At 63.7% G+C, this 18442-nt stretch overlaps 1 protein-coding gene across 6 annotated transcripts in view; it reads left to right on the forward strand.

Annotated features, from left to right (window-relative positions):
* The window catches only part of Bahcc1 (BAH domain and coiled-coil containing 1), a 61149-nt gene that overhangs the window by 23206 nt on the left and 19501 nt on the right, over positions 1-18442 (forward strand). For 5 of the 6 annotated variants that reach the window (XM_027955546.2, XM_071602972.1, XM_071602973.1 and 2 more), the window contains exons 3-5: positions 4817-4996; positions 13970-14092; positions 16682-18409. In XM_027955546.2, coding sequence (XP_027811347.2) covers positions 4817-4996; positions 13970-14092; positions 16682-18409 — 2031 coding nt within the window. Of the gene's footprint in view, positions 1-4816; positions 4997-5814; positions 5898-13969; positions 14093-16681; positions 18410-18442 lie in introns of those variants that run through there. The other variant, XM_071602975.1, reaches the window with a different exon arrangement.

Here is an 18442-nt window from a genome sequence, read left to right on the forward strand (position 1 = left end):
CCCAGGCTGCCCAGGGGCTGGGCAGTCTTATGGAGCCAGGAGTCCTTGTCCCCACCCTAAGGGGGCTTGCTGCCCACCAGGAGAATGCCCATCTGGCAGGGCTGCAGAATCTGCTCGCAGGCCCCGGGCAGTGGGACATCACCCTGTCAGAGAGGGCCCGTGTTGGTGGAGGGGACTGGCAGGGCAGGGAGCTCCTGTCCAGGTGACCTGAGGTGTGGGCCTGCTGGCTGGGCAATGAGAGCCCTTGGCAGTGGCCGCCCTCGTGGGCCAGGTCTCCACGGGGACAGGCTCTGTGTGGAGACTTCTGAGGCTCTCACAGCAGACTCAGTGCCAAGGTTGCCTGTGCCTGGAATTGGGGCGCAGGGACACCTGCTGTGACTCTGGAGAGTGGGTCCCAGAAACACTCAAGCGGAGGGCAGTGGGTCTCGGGTAGCTCCTTTCTTGTGCTTCATTCTTGAACCTACTCTAGTGAAATGGAGCCCCCTGTATGGTGGGGACAGGGGACCAGCCCTTCCTCAGCAGGAAGAGGAGAAAGGAGTGCTGGTCCCCCACAGATGGCCCCGCCTGGCACTACCCCCCAGCTACCAGGTTCTGGGGCAGGGCTCCCTGCCTTAATGGGTTCACAGAAGCCAGTTGTAAAGAGACTCCCCTAGAGGGTCCCCCAAGTTGGGAGACAGGCTGGTGTGGAGCACCGGGGCACCTAGTCTAGAGGGGCTCCATGTGGGTCTCCTGCCATAGCAGGAAGTGACATGCAGCCACCTGCAGCCTGTCCCTGGCATGTTCCCTGCCCTCGTGGAGCCAGGGTGGAGGGCTGGTGGGCCTGCAGTGCTGTCCCCCAAGGTCCCCAAGCCATGGGGCCCCCTCCTGGATGGCACAGGAACAGAGGGTTAGCAAGAACCCCTCCCAGGACCAAGATCCATCTCCTGGGTGGAGGCATGATGAGACCCCACTCCTGGACTCTGGCTTGGGGGCCCAGCCCTCCTGAGCAGGCCCACCTGGATGGCCCCTGGGGGCTGTGGCAGTTGGTTTGTTTCCTGTGCCCCTCGGAGCCTTGGGAGAGCGCTGTGTGCCTCAGTTTCCCTAGGTCCGAAGCCCTGGGGATTCTGTCCTGCCCCCTGCCTGCTGCAGTGTGGGAGAGCTCAAGGTGCAGGGTTCCCAGGCCCAGGGCCTGGAGAGATTTTTTCTCCAGACCTGACTTTTGGACTCGGTTGCTTCCCACCATCCTGGGGAGGAAGGGGTGGGCGGGGCTTCCCTGGGAGGGCCGGGGGTGGGAAGGCCTGGGGGACTTGGGGCGGGCCTGGGCGGGGCAGAGCGCTTGCAGCTGGGCGGCCACACTCATCCAACAGGCATGCCCCCCCAGGGTCCCTGGAGCAGGGCAGGGAGGCCACACTTCCCTTCCCAGCCCTGAGTCCCCCCCCTGGCTGGACACGCCTGTGGTCTGGCTGGGGCCCCTGGCAATCCCAGGCCTGTGGTCCGGGAAGTCCCTGGCTCCCAGGCACCTAGGGCCTGCTCTTCCTCTCCCCACTCAGAGGCCCCCTCCCCACCCACGTTCACAGACCCTTCCTCGGAGGCTGTGACTGGGAGAGGCCCCTCAGCTGCTGGGCCTGGCCTGGGCCGGGAGCTGGGGAAGCACAGAGCCAGGGTCCCGTGGGGCACGCCCTCTCCTGGCCCCTCTGCCTCCCTGCTGAGTCACCCTGTGTCTGGGAAGCTCCCAAGACCAAGCCAGGCGGGATGAGGCATCACCAATTCACCAACTCCCCTGCCTCCCGGGCGGGAAGCAGCTGCCCTGACTCACCTTGGGCCGGCCTGCCACCTCCCAGTGCCCAGAGTCCCTGCAACTCTGCCAGGGCCTGCCCTCCACCTCACGCCCCTCTCAATCCTGGGACAGCTCAAGCCAGGCTCACTGCCCAGGGACAGAGGTGGCAAGGTGCCAGGGCACCCTGCTGGGGTGGGGGCTGCCGCCTAGACCACCCACCGAGTGCTCCTGCTTGCAGAGCGCTCTGTGCATGTGTGTTGTGTGTGTGCAGGAGCAGCAGCCGTGACGACCAGGGAGACTCAGCCTCATCCTGGCCGCTGGACTTGGGCAGAGGGAGTAGGGTCACTGGTGACCAGGGGCAGGGATGCTGCAGGCTGGCAGGTGCACTCTGGAAGCTGGCCCAGGGCCAGCAGTGGTTCTCCATCTGCAGAGCTCCCAGCTTCCCAGGGCCATGCCGAGCGCTGGCTGGGCCCAGGAAGCCTCTGGCCACTGCCTAAGCCCAGACAAATGCTGTCTGATGCTCAGTGCCAGCCTGGCCAGGGCTTGACCCTGAGCAGCCCTAAGGGGACATTAAGAGCTGACCCATAGAGTTCTTTCTCTCTCTTCCCTCCCCACCTCCATCTTCCAGGTGTCACAGTTACTCCCCTTGCTCCCCTGGGACTGGGACACCCCTGTCTAACTAGTCAGTTAACTGGACTGAGGAGAAGGATAAAGACCCCCACTTTGGAGAAAGGCCCTGCTGCCCATGAGAGGGTGGAGACCTCTGTGCCCCCAGGGCTGGCCTGAGGACTTTGCCTGGGCCCCTACTGGGCTTGTCCCAGTGCATTACCTGAGCCCTTCCACAGAGGAATGGACAAAAGCCTTCTGCCAGGTGCACCCGCAGTGGAGATCCTTGGGATGCCCACCACTGTGGCCTGGGAACATCTAGGAAGGCCTGCAGGGCAGTTTATTCCCCATAGGCCCTGAGTGCTCAGTGCACTCTACCCAGCACCTGGTCAGTGATGGTGGTGGTAGAGTGGTGGAGGGGGTGATTGACGGTGGTGGTATGTGGTTATGTAAGTGGTGGTGGTGGAGGTGGTGTGGTTGGTGATGATGATGTTAGAGATGATGGTGGAGGAGGTGTGGTCGTTATGGGTGGTGGTGGAGGTGGTGTGGTTGTTGTTGGTGGAGGTGGTTGGTGGTGGTGGAGGAGGTGTGATTGTTGGTGGAGGTGGTGTGGTTGTTATTGGTGGTGGTGGAGGTGGTGTGGTCATTATTGGTGGTGGTGGAGGTGTTGGTGTTGGTGTTGGAAAAGGTGTGGTTATTGGTGGTGGTGGTGGTGACAGTGGTGGAAAAAGTGTGGTTGTTGTTGGTGATAGTGGTGGAGGTGGTGTGGTTGTGTTGGTGGTGGGAAAGGTGTGGTTGTTATTGGTGGTGGTGACAGTGGTGGAGGTAGCATGGTTGGTGGTGATGGTGGAGGTGGTGTGGTTGTTGGTGGTGACAGTGGTGGAGGTGGCGTGGTTGGTGGTGGTGGTGGAGGTGGTGTGGTTGGTGGTAATGGTGGAGGTGGTGTGGTTGTTGGTGGTGACAGTGGTGGAGGTAGTGTGGTTGGCGGTGTGGTGGAGGTGGTGTGGTTAGTGGTGGTGGTGACAGTGGTGGAGGTAGTGTGGTTGGTGGTGGTGGTGGGAAAAGTGTGATTGTTATTGGTGGTGGTGACAGTGGTGGAGGTAGCATGGTTGGTGGTGATGGTGGAGGTGGTGTGGTTGTTGTTGGTGACAGTGGTGGAGGTAGTGTGGTTGGTGGTGGTGGTGGAGGTGGTGTGGTTGGTGGAGGTGGTGTGGTTGTTGTTGGTGACAGTGGTGGAAGTAGTGTGGTTGGTGGTGGTGGTGGAGGTGGTGTGGTTGGTGGTGGTAGAGGTGGTTGGTGGTGACAGTGGTGGAGGTAGTGTGATTGGTGGTGACAGTGGTGGAGGTAGTGTGGTTGGTGGTGTGGTGGAGGTGGTGTGGTTGGTGGTGTGGTGGAGGTGGTGTGGTTGGCGGTGGTGGTGACAGTGGTGGAGGTAGTGTGGTTGGTGGTGACAGTGGTGGAGATAGTGTGGTTGGTGGTGTGGTGGAGGTGGTGTGGTTGGTGGTGTGGTGGAGGTGGTGTGGTTGGTGGTGGTGGTGACAGTGGAGATAGTGTGGTTGGTGGTGTGATGGAGGTGGTGTGGTTAGTGGTGGTGGTGACAGTGGTGGAGGTAATGTGGTTGGTGGTAGTGGTGAAGGTGGTGTGGTTGTTGGTGGTGACAGTGGTGGAGGTAGTGTGGTTGGTGGTGGTGGTGACAGTGGTGGTGACAGTGGTGGAGGTGGTGTGGTTGGTGGTGTGGTGGAGGTAGTGTGGTTGGTGGTGACAGTGGTGGAGATAGTGTGGTTGGTGGTGTGGTGGAGGTGGTGTGGTTGGTGGTGTGGTGGAGGTGGTGTGGTTGGTGGTGGTGGAGACAGTGGTGGAGGTAGTGTGGTTGGTGGTGTGGTGGAGGTGGTGTGGTTAGTGGTGGTGGTGACAGTGGTGGAGGTAATGTGGTTGGTGGTAGTGGTGAAGGTGGTGTGGTTGGTGGTGGTGACAGTGGTGGAGGTAGTGTGGTTGGTGGTGGTGGTGACAGTGGTGGAGGTGGTGTGGTTGGTGGTGGAGGTGGTGTAGTTGGTGGTGACAGTGGTGGAGGTAGTGTGGTTATTGTTGGTGGTGGTGACGGTGGTGGAGGTGACATGGGTGGTGGTGTGGAGGTAGAAGTGGGGTGGTGGTTGGTGGTGCAGGTGTTCTTGTTGGTGACACTGGTGGTGCTGGTATCAACAGCAAAGGCTTTACAGTCCCAGGAGGGTGTCAGTCCTAGGGCCCCTGAGGTACAGGGAGGCTGAGGAACCCAGGAGACATCAGGGCCCCTGAGGGAGCGTTCCTCCTCTGACTTTGGATATATAAGACAAGCCCAGGGGGATCTTGGGGCCTGAGGAGTGCCTGTGGAGGAGGGGTCCTGGGTGGTGCTGCCCTGCCCTGCCCAAAGCGCACCTGGAACCACTGCCCAGACTCACTCTGCCTCTGTGTCCACAGCCAGCAGCCGTCTGATGGGGAATTCTCCGGCCTCCTCTTTCATGGGCAGCTTCCTCACCAGCAGCCTGGGCTCTGCAGCTGCCACGCACCCTGGCGGCGCCCCCTCCGCCCCCTCGGAGCAGGCCTACCGAGGCTCCCACCCCGCCCCGGCCCAGGTCTGGTTCTCTCACTCCCATGAGGGTAAGTCCTGGGCCCCCAGCAGCACCCGGGAGCCCAGCTGGTGGAGGCTGCCTCCCGCCAAGGAAGCCCCTTGGGGAGGTGGTAATTGGTTGGAAAGGGGGGTGGCCCCGCTAGGCACCGGTCCTGGCCAGATGTGTGTTCCAGATGGGCAGAGAGGGAGAGGTGGGGGCTGGCCAGGGAGGCTCCGGAGCTGAGGAAATGTGCAAGGCAGCTGGGCGGCTGGACGGGCTGTGCCCTCCACCGTGGCTACACCCCACTCCTCAGACTTGCGGAGGTGTGGGCTCCAGATGTGCCAGCTGGGAGGGAGGGGCAGGGAGGAGAGAGTTGTCAGCAGACACAGGCTGCCACCCGGGGCCCTGCTGAGGACAAAGAGCCCCTTCCAGGCCAGCAGCCTCCCGGCTCTGGGCCTGCAGTCGGTGCCTGGTGAGTACCTGTGGCTCTCAGACACTCTGCTGGCGGGAGGGCCCCTGGAGGCCTGCGAGGACCCCGGGGCTCCCTAGGCCTTTCCCAGGGTGGGGTGTGCCTGACCTAGTTCCCCAGGGTCTGCCTCACACCTTGTTGTGCAGTGGCCTGGGCCCCGCTGTCCCCCACCCAGGAGTACTTGGTGTCCACTCAGCCGTGCCTTCCGCCGCAGCATGGGAAGGGTTAAGCCCCCTGGCTGGCACGCGGGAGGTAATTGCAGTTGGCAGCGGGCACGCAGGGCTCTTGCTCCTGGCACGGGCACTGCCGTAACTCAATGACTGCTGCGCTCGGGCCTCGTGTTTACAGAGCGCTGCGGACCCACACATCGCGCCGCCGCCCGCCTGTGTTCCAGGCAGGGAGATTAGCGCCCGGCACTGCTGGAAGCCAGAGAAACCTCTCTTTGTGCGACAAGAAAGGGGCTGTTTTCCAAACAGGACAGGTGACGAGTGAGGGACAGTTGTTAAAATAATCTGGGCTTTAGGCGCCGCTCGGAGTGCACATGTTGGGCAGGCGATAAGGAGCAGCTCCCTTCTCGGGTGGAGGAGAGGCCAGAGGGGTCCTGAGGACCAAGTGGGCACAATCATGTCCTTGGCCAAACCTCACCGGCACTCCTGCTTCCAGCCCTGGCTATCCCAGCAGCCTCCTGAGGGGACGCCAGACTCCCTGGCCAGGCGGAGGCCCAGGCTCTGCAGGCATCATTCATCCCGGCCCCCCACCCCACCCACCCCTCTCCTTCCAGCTTTTTTGTCTGCTGGGCATCTCCTGGCCACAGCCTCCGGCTCCCAGGATGACTGTGGGAGGGAAAAGGGTGAGAGAGGGAGCAGGCAGGGACCCCTCCACAGAACCAGGGCCACTGAGGCACGTGGGCACTCCCTGTCCAGTGTTTCCCCTCCCCACACCAACAGCATCCCCTGGCCCAGGAGTGGGGCAGCCCACCCAGGCCCTGCACTGGGGGCAGGTGTTCCGCCTCCTCTCCATCCCACCCCTGGGAACCCTACCAGCAGGGAGGCCGTTGGTGGGTAGCACCACCTGTCCTGAGCCCCCTTCTGTCCCTGGGGGTGCTCAGAGCGGGGTGGGTGGCAGCCTTCAGATGGCGCCCACAACAGCCGCGCTCACTTCCCCTGTGCCAACGGCTGAGGCTGGGGCTGCTGGGCAAACCCCCACACTCAGCCCCGCCGTGGGCCCATCCTCAGCAGCACCCACTGTCCCGCCCCAGTCCAGGGCATCCACCTGGGGGTGGCCAGTACTCGAGTAGTACCCTGAGGAGCCCAGGCCCTTGGCTTCTGGGCTTTGGCCTGCACCGGGCCCTCCACCTGCCCCCTTGAGGTCTGAGTCCTGAGCGGCAGCTCCTCCGTGTCACAGGACCCGGCCCCGCTACACCAAGAAGGCTCTGTCTCAGACCAGCAGCCCCCCCTCTGCCAGCGGAGGGGTCCCCCACGCTGCCTCTAAGGTTCCGTCTCCACCATCAGCGTGGTCAGGGCGAGCTCAGGTGGGTTCACACCAGGAGAAGCAGGATGTGCCCCGAGCTGCCCCCCTCGCTCCAGGGCACCAGGCAGTGCTGCAGACTGGCATGGGGTAGGCAGGCGTCCTGCCGGTTCTACTTGGGAACAGGACAGGAGAGAGTCCTGGTCATCCGGGGATCTTACGTAGACCTTTCAGGCCGTGCCTTGGTCTGCCCTCTCCATGTCCCCCTCCTGCCTTCAGCGAAGCTCCCAGCCCCGGGATCCCCTCCCTGTGGGGGTTCCCCTGCCCTCTGCTCCCCAAGAGCCACGTGGTGCAGGCGGCTGTGAGCTGCTCTGGGAGGCAGAGGCCGGCGGGCGGGGCCAGCGAGTGGCAGTCTGGCTGGCTGCCCTGGCGGCACGCCTGGCTGCTAGTTTGACTGGGTGCCAGCTGGCTCCCGCGTGCCGGGGCCTGTTTCTCAGCCGTGTGTGTTCAGGAGGGCGGGGGGCAAGGCGGGCAGGGGGCACGCGACTCTGCCGAAGAGCCGGGCCTGGCCAGCGCAGTGGGCTGCCTGGGCGGTCTGCTCTGAGGCCTGGCCTGGCCCCCACTTCCTTCCATGGCCCCCAGGACAGGCCGGGAGCAGGTGCCAGCAGACAGTTCTCCATGCCCTCTCTGGCCCTGGGGTCTCTGTCCAGGGCAGGAAGGCCAGGGAGGGCCAGGCAAGTGGGACCCTGGGGGGTAGCCTCAGGTGCCCCCTCCTCTAGGCCGGGGGCCCTCAGCCAGCCGGAAGACCCCCCCACGCCATGTGCAGGGCAGCTGCTAGAGCGGGGGCCGGGGCTTCCTGTGTCCCTGGAACAGCTGGGGGTGCGGGGAGACACCCCGTGGTTGAAGGAGCCGCCCCAGAACATCTGGCCTGGGGCAGAGCCCGCTGGTTCAGCCCCCAGGCCTCCTGGCCCCACAGATCACCCAAGACCAGGGTTTTCACAGAGGTGGACGGCTCTGGGCACGGGGTGGGGTGGGTAGCAGAACTGGCCGGAGGCAGGGGCGAGTCCTGTCCACAGCCTGTGCTGGCCGGGTCAGAGCGGGTGTGGGTGCAGCACAGCTGGCCCTATTGTCAGTGAGTCCCTCCCGCCCTGCCCGCCGCCTGCCTGGGACCACCCACGGGCGATGAAAGGAGGTTCTGTTCCTGGGGGTGTTGGGGGCAGGAACCAAGGAGCTCCACACCAGGCCACTCACGGTCTCTCGTGCCACCTGGAGGGGGCCATGGGCACACACGCCAGTGCTGGCTGTCTCCTCTTGGTCAGAGCCACCCCTGCCCCAGTGGCCCCTTCTCCACAGGCGCCTGGCCAGGTTCCAGCGGGGGCAGGGGCCACAGGCAGAAGCCAACGAGTGCGTGCCCCGTTGTTCCGGATCCCACAGCCTCCTGCATCCTGCCAGCTGTCCCTCTGTCCCCTCTGTCCCCTCTGAGGCCTCAGGACTTGCCAGGACTTTGGGAGTGAGTGGGTTCCAGAGCATATCTTTGAGAGAGACAGAGGTCCACCACTGTCCTCCCACCTTGGTGGGCCAGAGTTTCCTGTGGCCTCTCGCACCACCCCTGGAAGGGCACGCTGACGGCTGCCCCTGTCGGGCCTTTCTTCTCCGAGGCAGCCTTCCTCTCTTGCTTGCTTCCTCCATGTGAAAATGTCCCCTCGCCCCAGCCCCTCCTTGTCCCTCCAACCCCAGCCCATGCCCACAGGAAGGGCCTGGCCAGTTGGGGAAGGTGGCCACTGGGAGCTCTGGGGAGACGAGGGTAGAGGGGCACGGGGAGCTCCCCCCACACCCTCTGGGGTCTCTCTTGGCCTTCTGTGGCAGGCCTCCAGACCCCCGCCTGTGCCTGCAGCCCCTCCTGGTGTCTGGTCCCAGAGCCCGAGTCTTGGCCTGGTCTCTGGTGTGGAGGTTGCTCTGGGTCCAGGAAGCCCACACATGGCCCCTGCCCACACCTGGGCGGTCACACGGTCTCAGGGCCCCTTGCAGAGCAGATGTTTAAGAGAGGGGTCTTCACAGCCCGGGGGACACATTGGACTAAAGTCTCAGTTTCCCTCTGTGGACCCAGGGGTCAGAACAGCCATTCAGACAGCTTGACACGGAGCCAGGGGCAGCGGGCAGTGCACTCCTTCCCTCTTGTGGTGGCTGTCGTTTGTGGGGTGTCAGCCCTGGTCACCAAGTCTCCCTGGGTTGGTATCCTTGGGTCTGAGGGAGGGTCTCCCCGGAAGTGCACCTGTACAGTGCGCGCTGGCCAGCGGGTCCCAGGTGTGAGGCCTGTGCTCATCAAGGACGGAGTGGAAGGCGGGTGGCGGAGCTGCCGTCCGGGATGCTGCTCAGAGTTTGGGGGCCCTCACCCGGGTTGCTCTTGGCTCCAATCTTTGAGGATTCTCAGTTGCCCTCCCCAGCCTGAAGTGGTGGTCCCAGACCCCAGCCCGGCCAACCCAGCTGGCCTGTGCTGCTCTCGGGCCTGAGGCTGGGGACTCGGGATCCTGGGCAGCCTGCCGCTGTTGTCCCAGAGGTGCCCACCCATGCCAGCCTGGCTCCTTCCCCTGGCGCTTACCGTTCCTCTCACCCAGCAGCCCAGGAGCAGGGTGCTGCAACCCCAAGGGGTCTCAGGTGGCCCCCCAACACCAGAGGCTGGACTTTGACATCTCCTGGGGGTCTGACCACCTGGGCGGGGAGGACCTGGGGAGGAGCTGCTCCAGGGCCATCCACAGGTGCTAACAAGTGGATGGCCAGCAGCCTGCAGGCTCGCTGCCCTAGCCTGCCTGCTGGTCAGCTGTGCTGCCTGTGAGGACAGCCTCAGCCTCCTCCTGACCCCATGCCGTCGTGGAACAGACTGCAGGGACGCGCACCGTGACCTGGAGTAGGTGGGAGGTCGCTGGGAGAGGGCCAGCACTGAGGTAGCGTGGGACACTGAAACATGTGGCAGAATCCTGAGTGACAGAAAGACCCTGCCAAGTCACAAGAAACAGGGGCCATTGCCCAGGCCCCAGGTTGCCTGGGTCTCCACAGGGACCGGGGCAGCTCCCCCAGGCCCACCTGCCCCTTCTGGGTGGTCAGCAGGGGCCCCGACCCCAAGCCACCCCACCTGCCTTCCCCAGCTGCCCTCCTGCCCTTCTGTCCTTCAGCCTCTTCTCCCCTGGGCCTCTGTGTCCCAGGCCTGGGCTCTGGCCTCGCAGCAGTGCAGGAGCAGACAGGTCAGGATAGGTGTCCTCGGGGACACCTCCACTGCCCCTCCAGGCTCCTTCCCCAAGATAGCCGGGGACGCCAGGTGGCGGGGGCGGCAGGCTTGCCACCATTCCTCTGGGGAGATGGCAGCGGCTCCAGCCTCAGGGAGGGTAGCTCGGGGAGGGAAGCCCTGGGCCTTGACCAGCAGCTCCGTCCCGGGCGCGAGCGCAGGCCTGAGTGTGTGGCCCTCTGCTCCTGTGCCACCCCACCTGGGGCATGGTCTCCCGAGTTGTCTCCCTGCCCGGCCACCCCAGCCTTCCGCCTGGTCTCTGGTCTCCGGGCAGCTGCTCTGATTCACAAAAATCGTTTTTATTTTCTTCCTCAGTTCAGAGAATATACAGTGTTTGGGGGAAAAGAAAAGGGCTTTTCTCACGGGGCAGGACAGACCTCTTCTCCCTGTCCCTCTCGTCCCCCGCCCCGGGGCTCCCTGCCCAGCCCCAGCTTTTCTCCTTCCTGCCCTGCCACCCTTCCTCCTCCCCTTTACCCCAGTTCCCATCTGGGTCCTCAGGGGTTGGGGCCTGAGGCAGGCTAGAGGTGGCCAGGCCCCGGCTCCCTGGCCTGGACACCTCCAGCTGAGGCCCAGAAGCAGAGGGAGGCACGGGGCCAGCCACCCTCACACTGCCCCACAGGCCTGGGCAGGAAGGAGCCTGCTCCTGGCCATCCGAGAGCTACTCCCCAGGAGCAGAGAGCAGCGGGCGGCCAGACCCCCCAGGGGGCACAGGGAGGTCCACGCCTGGGAAACTGCGTCTGGGAAGGAGGAATTTACAGACTTCTGTTTACCAGAGCGAGGCCCGTAAAACATTTAACAGCAACCAATTACGGGGGGGACAGCTGTGCAGGCTTAACCAGCCCCCCAGGCCCTGCCCTGCCGCTCGTCCACTCCCACCCGTCCTGAGCTCTGTCAAGCCTTCCAGGGGCTGAGCTTCATCTGGGACACATCTGCTGCAGATGTGTCCCCCACAGCAGGACGGCAGGCCAGCCTCCAGCCTTAGCTTGTCCTCAGCAGTCCTGGTGGCCGCAGGGCCAGGCCAGGGGTGGGGCGCGGTCCGCAGGTCCTGTGCTCCCAGACCTCCCTCAGCAGCCTCCAAGACAGGGTTCACCTGGACCCACGGAGTCAGAGAATGCCCAGGGCATCACCAGGGCTGGGTCCCACCTGCTACTGCCGAGTGCCGGACGGGCACGGTGCCCGTGGGGGTGGGGGACCACAGACAGGGCAGCCTTGCTCCTGTGGGTCCTGGAGTGCCCCGTCCCACCAGAACATGCCACCAGCTCTGCCTCCAAGGCCCTGACCCTCCCTGTCCCGCCCAGAGCCCACCCACCTGGCTTGGCCACTCCTTGGCCTCAGCCTGCACAGGGCTGCCTCTTGGCCTCTTCCTGGTGCTCAGGTGGGCTTCCTGGCTGCCAGCCATTCAGAGATTCCCCAGCACTGAGATGGAACGTCCAGGCCGTGCTGGCCTCCATCAGCCCCAGCAGCCAGGTAGCTCAGCCTCTGGCAGGGCAGATGCCCCAGCCTTCTGAGGATGTGGGGACAGACATGGGACTGGAGAGCTGACCTGCAGTTCTGACTTCCGACACAGTGTTTCTGAGTGTTCTGTGGAGCCTCAGCCCACGAGTTGTTAAAGGAGTCTGCTAAACAGCAGCGGGTGCTATGATAGAAGAAGATCAGGAGCCAGGGGCAGTGGGTCACACCTGCACCCACCTACCCGGGAGGCAGGAGGATCCCAAGTTCAAGGCCAACCTCAGCAACTTAGTGAGGCCCTGTCTCAAAAAGCTCAGTGGTAGAGCCCCCCTGGGTTCAATGCCCAGTACCAAAACAAAAATTTAAATAATTTTTTTTTAAAAATGATATGGGGGGCGGTGCTGGGGATGTGGCTCAAGTGGTAGCACGCTCACCTAGCATGCATGAGGCACTGGGTTCAATTCTCGGAATAAAATAAAGATATTGTGTCCACCTAAAACTGAAAAATAGATATTTATAAAAAATGTTCTGGGGATGTAGTTCAGTGCTAGAGTGCCCTTGGGTTCCCAGTACCAGGAAAAAAACAGACAGAAATAAAGTCAGGAAACAAAATAAAGCAAGGTCAAGTGAAGCCACTGCTGCAGGAATTGTCAGTAACTTCACACCCAGAGGGGGTCCTGGTGCCTGGGTCCCTGGGGCATGTGGCTCAGGGCACCCTTTTAACTAGTGGGTGGCAGAATCCTGAGTGACAGAAAGACCGTGTATACCTATAACAGGTGTCCAAATACTCACCTGGGAGGGGCCTGTAGGGCCAGCACAGCCTCCTCTCTTCTCCCTGCCCCTCCAGGGAAATCCCAGCCACTCCTGCTCCTGCCACCTTCCAGAGCAGCCCGAGAAGCCAGGCGGTGCTAGGAAGCTCTTGAGAACAGTGGGGGCCCAAGAGACACTCCCTTGGGTCCTGCCCTCCGTGGGGAGATGTTCAGTGTTGAGAGTGAGGCAGAGCCCGCCCTCCCGGGGCAGCTCTTCTGTAGCGTGGGAGGAGCCGCTGGCAGGGTGCTGGGGCTGGCGCTCCAAGCATCCTGCTCACACTCTGCCCAGGTCTCCCCTGGCCTCAGCCTGCAGGGCCACCTCCAAGAAGCCGAGGCTCACAGCAGGCTCCAGGGCCTCTGCCTGAGTCCCCTGGGAATGGCCTCATGGCCAGCCCTCTGACTCCACACTGAGGACATCCAGTCCAGCATGGGAGACAGACCCAGCCCGGTCTGCTTCAGGAATCCCCACACGCCGTGTAACAAACAGCATCAGCGTCTGGTCAGGGAAATCTGGACACCTGGCCCTAGGGCATGAGCCTGGCTGGAGGAGACCTAGGCCCCAGTCCTAGAGGCTGCCAAGGTGACGGCAGTGGGCAGGGAGAGCTGGGCAGGGGCCTGGTGGGTACGAGTCTGATGAATGCCACACAGCCCAGGTCCCCTGTGTCCCCTGCGGACCTGGAAGGACCAGCCATAAGCAGACATTCCTGATGACTGCTGGTGGCTCTGGGCATCCAGCTCTGGGTCTTTCCAAAGGGGCTTGGGGAGGACACCCCAGGCCGGTGCTCAGTACTGTCTCTCCTGCAGGCTGGGACCTCATCTGTGTGGGAGGGTAGAGTATGTGTCCCAGGTGAACAGAGCCGCCCAAGGCCAGCAGGGTGGGACGGCTGCAGCTGTGGCTAGCTTCCTGTGCTTGGGCAGGGGCAATCCCTCCGAACGTCGGTTGTCTTAGTGGGCTGGACCCCTCAGGCCAGGGGTGACTCAAAGTCCCCAGGTAGGGCTGGGGTTCTTCTGGGGTCAGTGCTGTTGCTACTGGGACCAGCTCCCCTTGTAGATGGCAGGACATGAAGAGGTGGGCCAGGTGGACATTTCCCTCCTGTGGAGACACCTGTGCACCACCCAGCGGTGTGGGTTGCCCAGCGGGCTCGGCGCAGCAGAGCTGCTCCCCAGACTACCTGCCGGGACTGGCCCTGGCTCTCCCTTGGCCAGGAGCTCTGCGGGCATCTGGCCCTCTCCTGAGTGTGTTGCCCTGCCCGGAAGCTCCTGCAGCACCCAGTGCTCCTGGAAGAGAAGCAGAGGCGCCCTTCTCCAGCCTCCCCCTCCCCAGCCCATCAGCAATTCAGTTTGTGTGCGCGGGAGGGCGGGCGTGCGTGCGTGGAGTCAGAGCTAACAAGATGTATGGATGGGTGGGTTCCCACGGGCAGCTGTGTGCAGGGCTCTGCAGGGGGTTGCTCCTGGGTCGCCCACGGGCATCTCGCCTCTCTGAGGTCTGGGCGGTGTGGGCCAGGGGTCCAGGTGCTGCCTCTCCAGCCAGGGCCTTTGCCTCTCTAGCTCCAGCATACCCCAGGTTTTCGGGGAGTCTGGCATCCACCTTCCTACCCGTGAGCCACTTGGATCACCATGGAAACAGCAATGTTCTCTACGGGCAGCATCGTTTCTATGGAACCCAAAAAGGCAAGTGGCACGGGGGGCCTAGCATGGGGTGCAGGGCATCCCAAGGGGTGGGCGGTGGCAAGCTTCCAGGCACACACCAGGGCAGCCAGCCCAGGGGTGCCCTCAGGAGGCATCCAGCCTAGCCGGGCCCCTGGAGGGTGTAAACCCTGGGTCTAGGACCACCACCAGGGGCAGGTGGGGTTCCCAGGCTGGGGCGCACGGGGAGAGTCAGCAGGCTCAGCTCAGCTCCCGGGAAGTGACTGTGGGGCTTGGCTGCCACCTCCTACATACCTGGCTGTGCCCTGCACTCTCTGCCAGCTGTGGGGACCCAAGGTAGCTCGTCCTCATTGAGGGACAGGGGAGCCCATAGAAGCCTGCATTGCCCCACTCACTTGCAGGACCTAGGCTAGACCAGGGCTGCTGACAGTGGCCTCTGGGTAAGATCAGAGCAGAGCCGTGGCCTGTGGACAGAAGATGTCATCAAAGAGGGCTGCTGAGTTTGGGTCTTTGCTGGCAAGACAGAGCCAGTGGGCCCTGGATATTACAAAGGGCAGGCACAGCTCAGGCAGGGACCACAAATCGGGAGCCTGCAGGAGAGGGGGCCTGGCCAGAGGGGGCAGGGCAGGTCCAGAGGCTTCACCCCCTGTCTCCAGGTTGAGTTTCCTGGAGAGCCATTTCCTTTACATTTAGGACCCCCCCCCCAGGCGCCATGGGCACACCAGAATGGTCCCTGGAGCCTAGGCAGGTGTTGGGTTAGTGGCCACCTTTAAAATGACCTACATGTGATAGGACTTGAGTGCAAATGTGGAGTCCCACAGGGCTGGAGTCGGTGACATCGGGAATGGGTTGGGTCAGGGAAGGGCAGAGGGTCTCAGAAGACCCCAGTTCCTGGCCCAGGCTGTGGGGGGTGACTTCAGCTTAGATATAGAGAGCCTGGGTGCTGGGTCAACTGGACACTCATGGCCCATCAGTGGTGACGCAGCCCGTCCACAGAGGACAGGCACAGTTTACCACGTCCCTGGGGAGCCCCAGTGAGGCAGAGAAGCCACCAAGGGTGCAGAGAGAGCCTCCTGCTGCCCCTCAGTACCTTCTTGCCACAGACCGCAGACTCAGGGAGAGTCCTGCTTGTCTGGACTCCGTCCAAACAACTGTGGGAACCTGCAGACTGACTAGGGCCCAGAGGATCTGGCCACGCCTGAGGGGGCTGTTCTGTGGGCAGCAGAGCTGGCCAGCTCCCCCGTGCTCCTATCAGCTCCTGGGGGACTGCAGCTGTTTTGACAAGAGTCTGTTAGGGGCAGGCAGGTGTCTGGTCTCAGCCCCAGAAGCCCCACCCCTGAGCCAGGGCCCAGGGACTCCAGGGGCAGTGGGCCGGCTGATACGGAGGCAGCCACTGGCCCTCTGGGCTTTCAAAATGTCGTGGTAGAGCCTCATCTAAAGGACGGTGTTTGGCTTTGGAACCTGAGCTGATTAGGTCTCTCCTGGGCTACCCTCTTCCCCTTGTTTCCAATTAGCAGGAAATTGGCAGGACTTGAGTGACTGAGGCCGTGAGTGACTGAGGACGGGTTGGCGAGTTCCGACCCTTTCTTTTGTTTCCCCTTCTGTCTGTGCCTCAGCTCAGGGCTTCACCCTGCCGCCCACCCACCCAGCTGGGCCGGGGAAGGGGCAGCCCCCAGGGTCCCCCAGAGGCAGAGGTCTGGCCCAGGTTGCTGGGCGTGGCCCCAGGGTTGGTCAAGAGAGGAGGGTTTGCCCCAGGCCCAGAGGCCCCAGCTGGGCAGCGAGTCCATGGACCACAGAGGAGCCTGGCACTGCGGCCAGACTGGCTGGGCCCCAAGCTGGGGGTGGGTGGATGCGGGGGTCACTTTCCTTCCTCCCAGTTATAACCTGCTTCAGCCCTCCTCACCCACGTCCACCTGCCCCAGGGATGCAGCGAGCTGTCCAGGGGCCAGGCGGCTCCCCCACCCAGCCCATCCTGCCTTCTTACACCCTCAGCCTTGCTCCTCCCAGGACACACGGCACCTGGGGACACTTGGGGGCTGCAGGCATGCTGGCACACGGGGCCACCCACAGTACTAGACCCTGGGCTGCAAGGGCACCCTCTCACCCGAGGCCTGGCCAGCTGGCTCTGTGGTGGCTCACCTCACAGGTACACCTCGCCTGCCTGAGGCTCACTGCCTTGTGCTCCCCCAGGGCCACTCACTGTCCTGGAGACTCACCCTCCTGCCACCCACCCCACTCTGAAAGTCTCCAGGGCACAGGGTCGGGCAGACAGGAGACGGGGGCGCCCTGCCGGGGCAGCTCGAGGGTGCTGGGCCTGAGTGGGCAGAGCCAGGAGTCGTGCCTAGTGGGGAGAGGGCTTCGGTTTGAGGAGAGACTGTGGAGGTGGCTGGTGGAGACGGCTGGGCAGCTCTGAATGTGCTTAGGCCACTGGACTGTACACTTAGAAGGCGAATCTCATTATTTATTTTCACCACGAGTTTTTAAAAAGTGGAGGCAGAAACCTTCCTGCCGGGTGACCTTGATGGGTGCCAGGGGGACCAAGGGACTCCTGCAGCCGGCGTCTTGGGGAGTCTGGGTCCCTACACCGCTGACCTCGGCTCCTTCTGCTCGCAGATAACTTCTACCTGCGCAACTTGCCCCCCCAGCCCACGCTCCTGCCCTCCAACCACAGCTTCCCCGTGGCCCGCGCTGCTCCTGCCCTCCCCTGTAGCCGAGAGCGGGGCGAGGCCGGCCCCCAGTCGAAGGGCCCCAGGGAGTTTGACCGCTTCCTCACGTCGAAAGAGCTGGGCAAAGAGAAGGCCAGCAAGGCAGTGGAGGGCAGGGAGCGGCCAGTGGAGGAGGATGGCAGCAAAGAGCGGCACAAGCTGGTGCCACCCATGCCGGTGGACGGGCCCTGCAAGGAGGGCGGCCCTGTGCCCCGGGGTTCCTGTGAGGGCCGCCCCAAGCACCTCACCTCCTGCCTCCTCAACACCAAGGTGCTCAATGGTGACATGGGCAAGGCCGCGCTAGCCAGCTGTGCTGGGGGCATGCTAGGCCGGCCTAGTGCAGGGGTCACAGCTTCCGGACGTGCCAAGGAGGTGGTGGGCCCCCCGGAGCCCGGGCCGGCCTTCAGCGAGTGCCTGGAGCGGCGACAGATGCTGCACCACGCGGTGTCCTACACGGTGCCCTCCGGCCTACCTACCGGGCCCCCCCCACCCCTCAGCACAGCTGCTGGGTCCTTCCCCTGCCTGCAGCTGCACACGGGCCCCGATGGGCTCTGCCCGCTGCAGGACAAAGTCTCCCGGGACCTAAAGGCCAGCGGGCCCACCTTCGTGCCTTCTGTGGGACACCTGGCCGACAAGAGCCGCCCCTTCCAGGCGGCCGAGGCCTGTGCTGTGGCAGGTGAGGGCAAGGACCGGCACCTGGATGGGGCCATGGTCCCCGACCACACTGCGCCCTACGGAGTTTCCTACACTCACCTGAAGGCCGAGGGCAAGGGCGAGCGGCGGCCTGGGGGCTTCGAGGCGGCCCTCAATCCCCGGCTAAAGGGCCTGGAGTACCTCAGCACCCGCCCCGAGGCCTCCTTCCCTGGACTCCCCAAGGGTGGTCTGGACAAAAGCGGCTACTTTGAGTTGCCCGCCCCTTCGCAGGACTGTGCCCGGCCCAGTAATCAGGACCTGTTGGGTGGGAAGGCCGCCCAGGCCTGCTGCACTTTAGACAAAGCTGCCAGCAAGGAGGCCCCCGCAGCACCCCCGGGGGCCCAGAAGGTGGCCCGGATCCGGCATCAGCAGCACTTGGCCACCCCTGAGGTGGAGCAGGGAGGCAGCGGGGCTGAGGTCAAGCGCAAGTCCCTGGAACTGGCATCTCTGGGCTACAGCGGTCCCCACCTGCCCCCGTGGAGTGTCCAGGCCGGTCAGGGCACCACCATGCCCATCGGTGAAGAGCGCAAGGGCGGTGCCTACCTGGACCCCTTCGGCAGTGGCCTGCAGCAGGCGGCTCTCCTGTCCCAGGAGCTGCCTGCCCCGCCCGACGAGGTCTCAGCCATGAAGAACCTGCTCAAGTACAGCAGCCACGCGCTGGCTGTGGGCCAGAAGGCACCCTTCGTGGGTCTGGGCGGCCTCAAAGCCAGCTGTGTCCAGCAGGAGACAAAGTTCCCCGCCTCCAAGGGCCCAGGCACAGTGGAGAGGCCCGACTGTGCCCGGAGCCGGGAACACGAGGCCGCACAGGCAGACGGGGAGGTGCGGCAGCCGCCTGTGGGCATTGCGGTGGCCTTGGCCCGACAGAAGGACACAGTGAGTCGGCCGGAGACCACCTACAACACCAACAGCGGGCGGCAGGGCCGGGCCGCCCCCACCTTCAAAGGTATGGCCCTTCACAGGCCGGGAGACAACTGGG

Source organism: Marmota flaviventris, chromosome 17 (assembly GCF_047511675.1).
Source record: "Marmota flaviventris isolate mMarFla1 chromosome 17, mMarFla1.hap1, whole genome shotgun sequence".
NCBI lineage: Eukaryota > Metazoa > Chordata > Mammalia > Rodentia > Sciuridae > Marmota > Marmota flaviventris.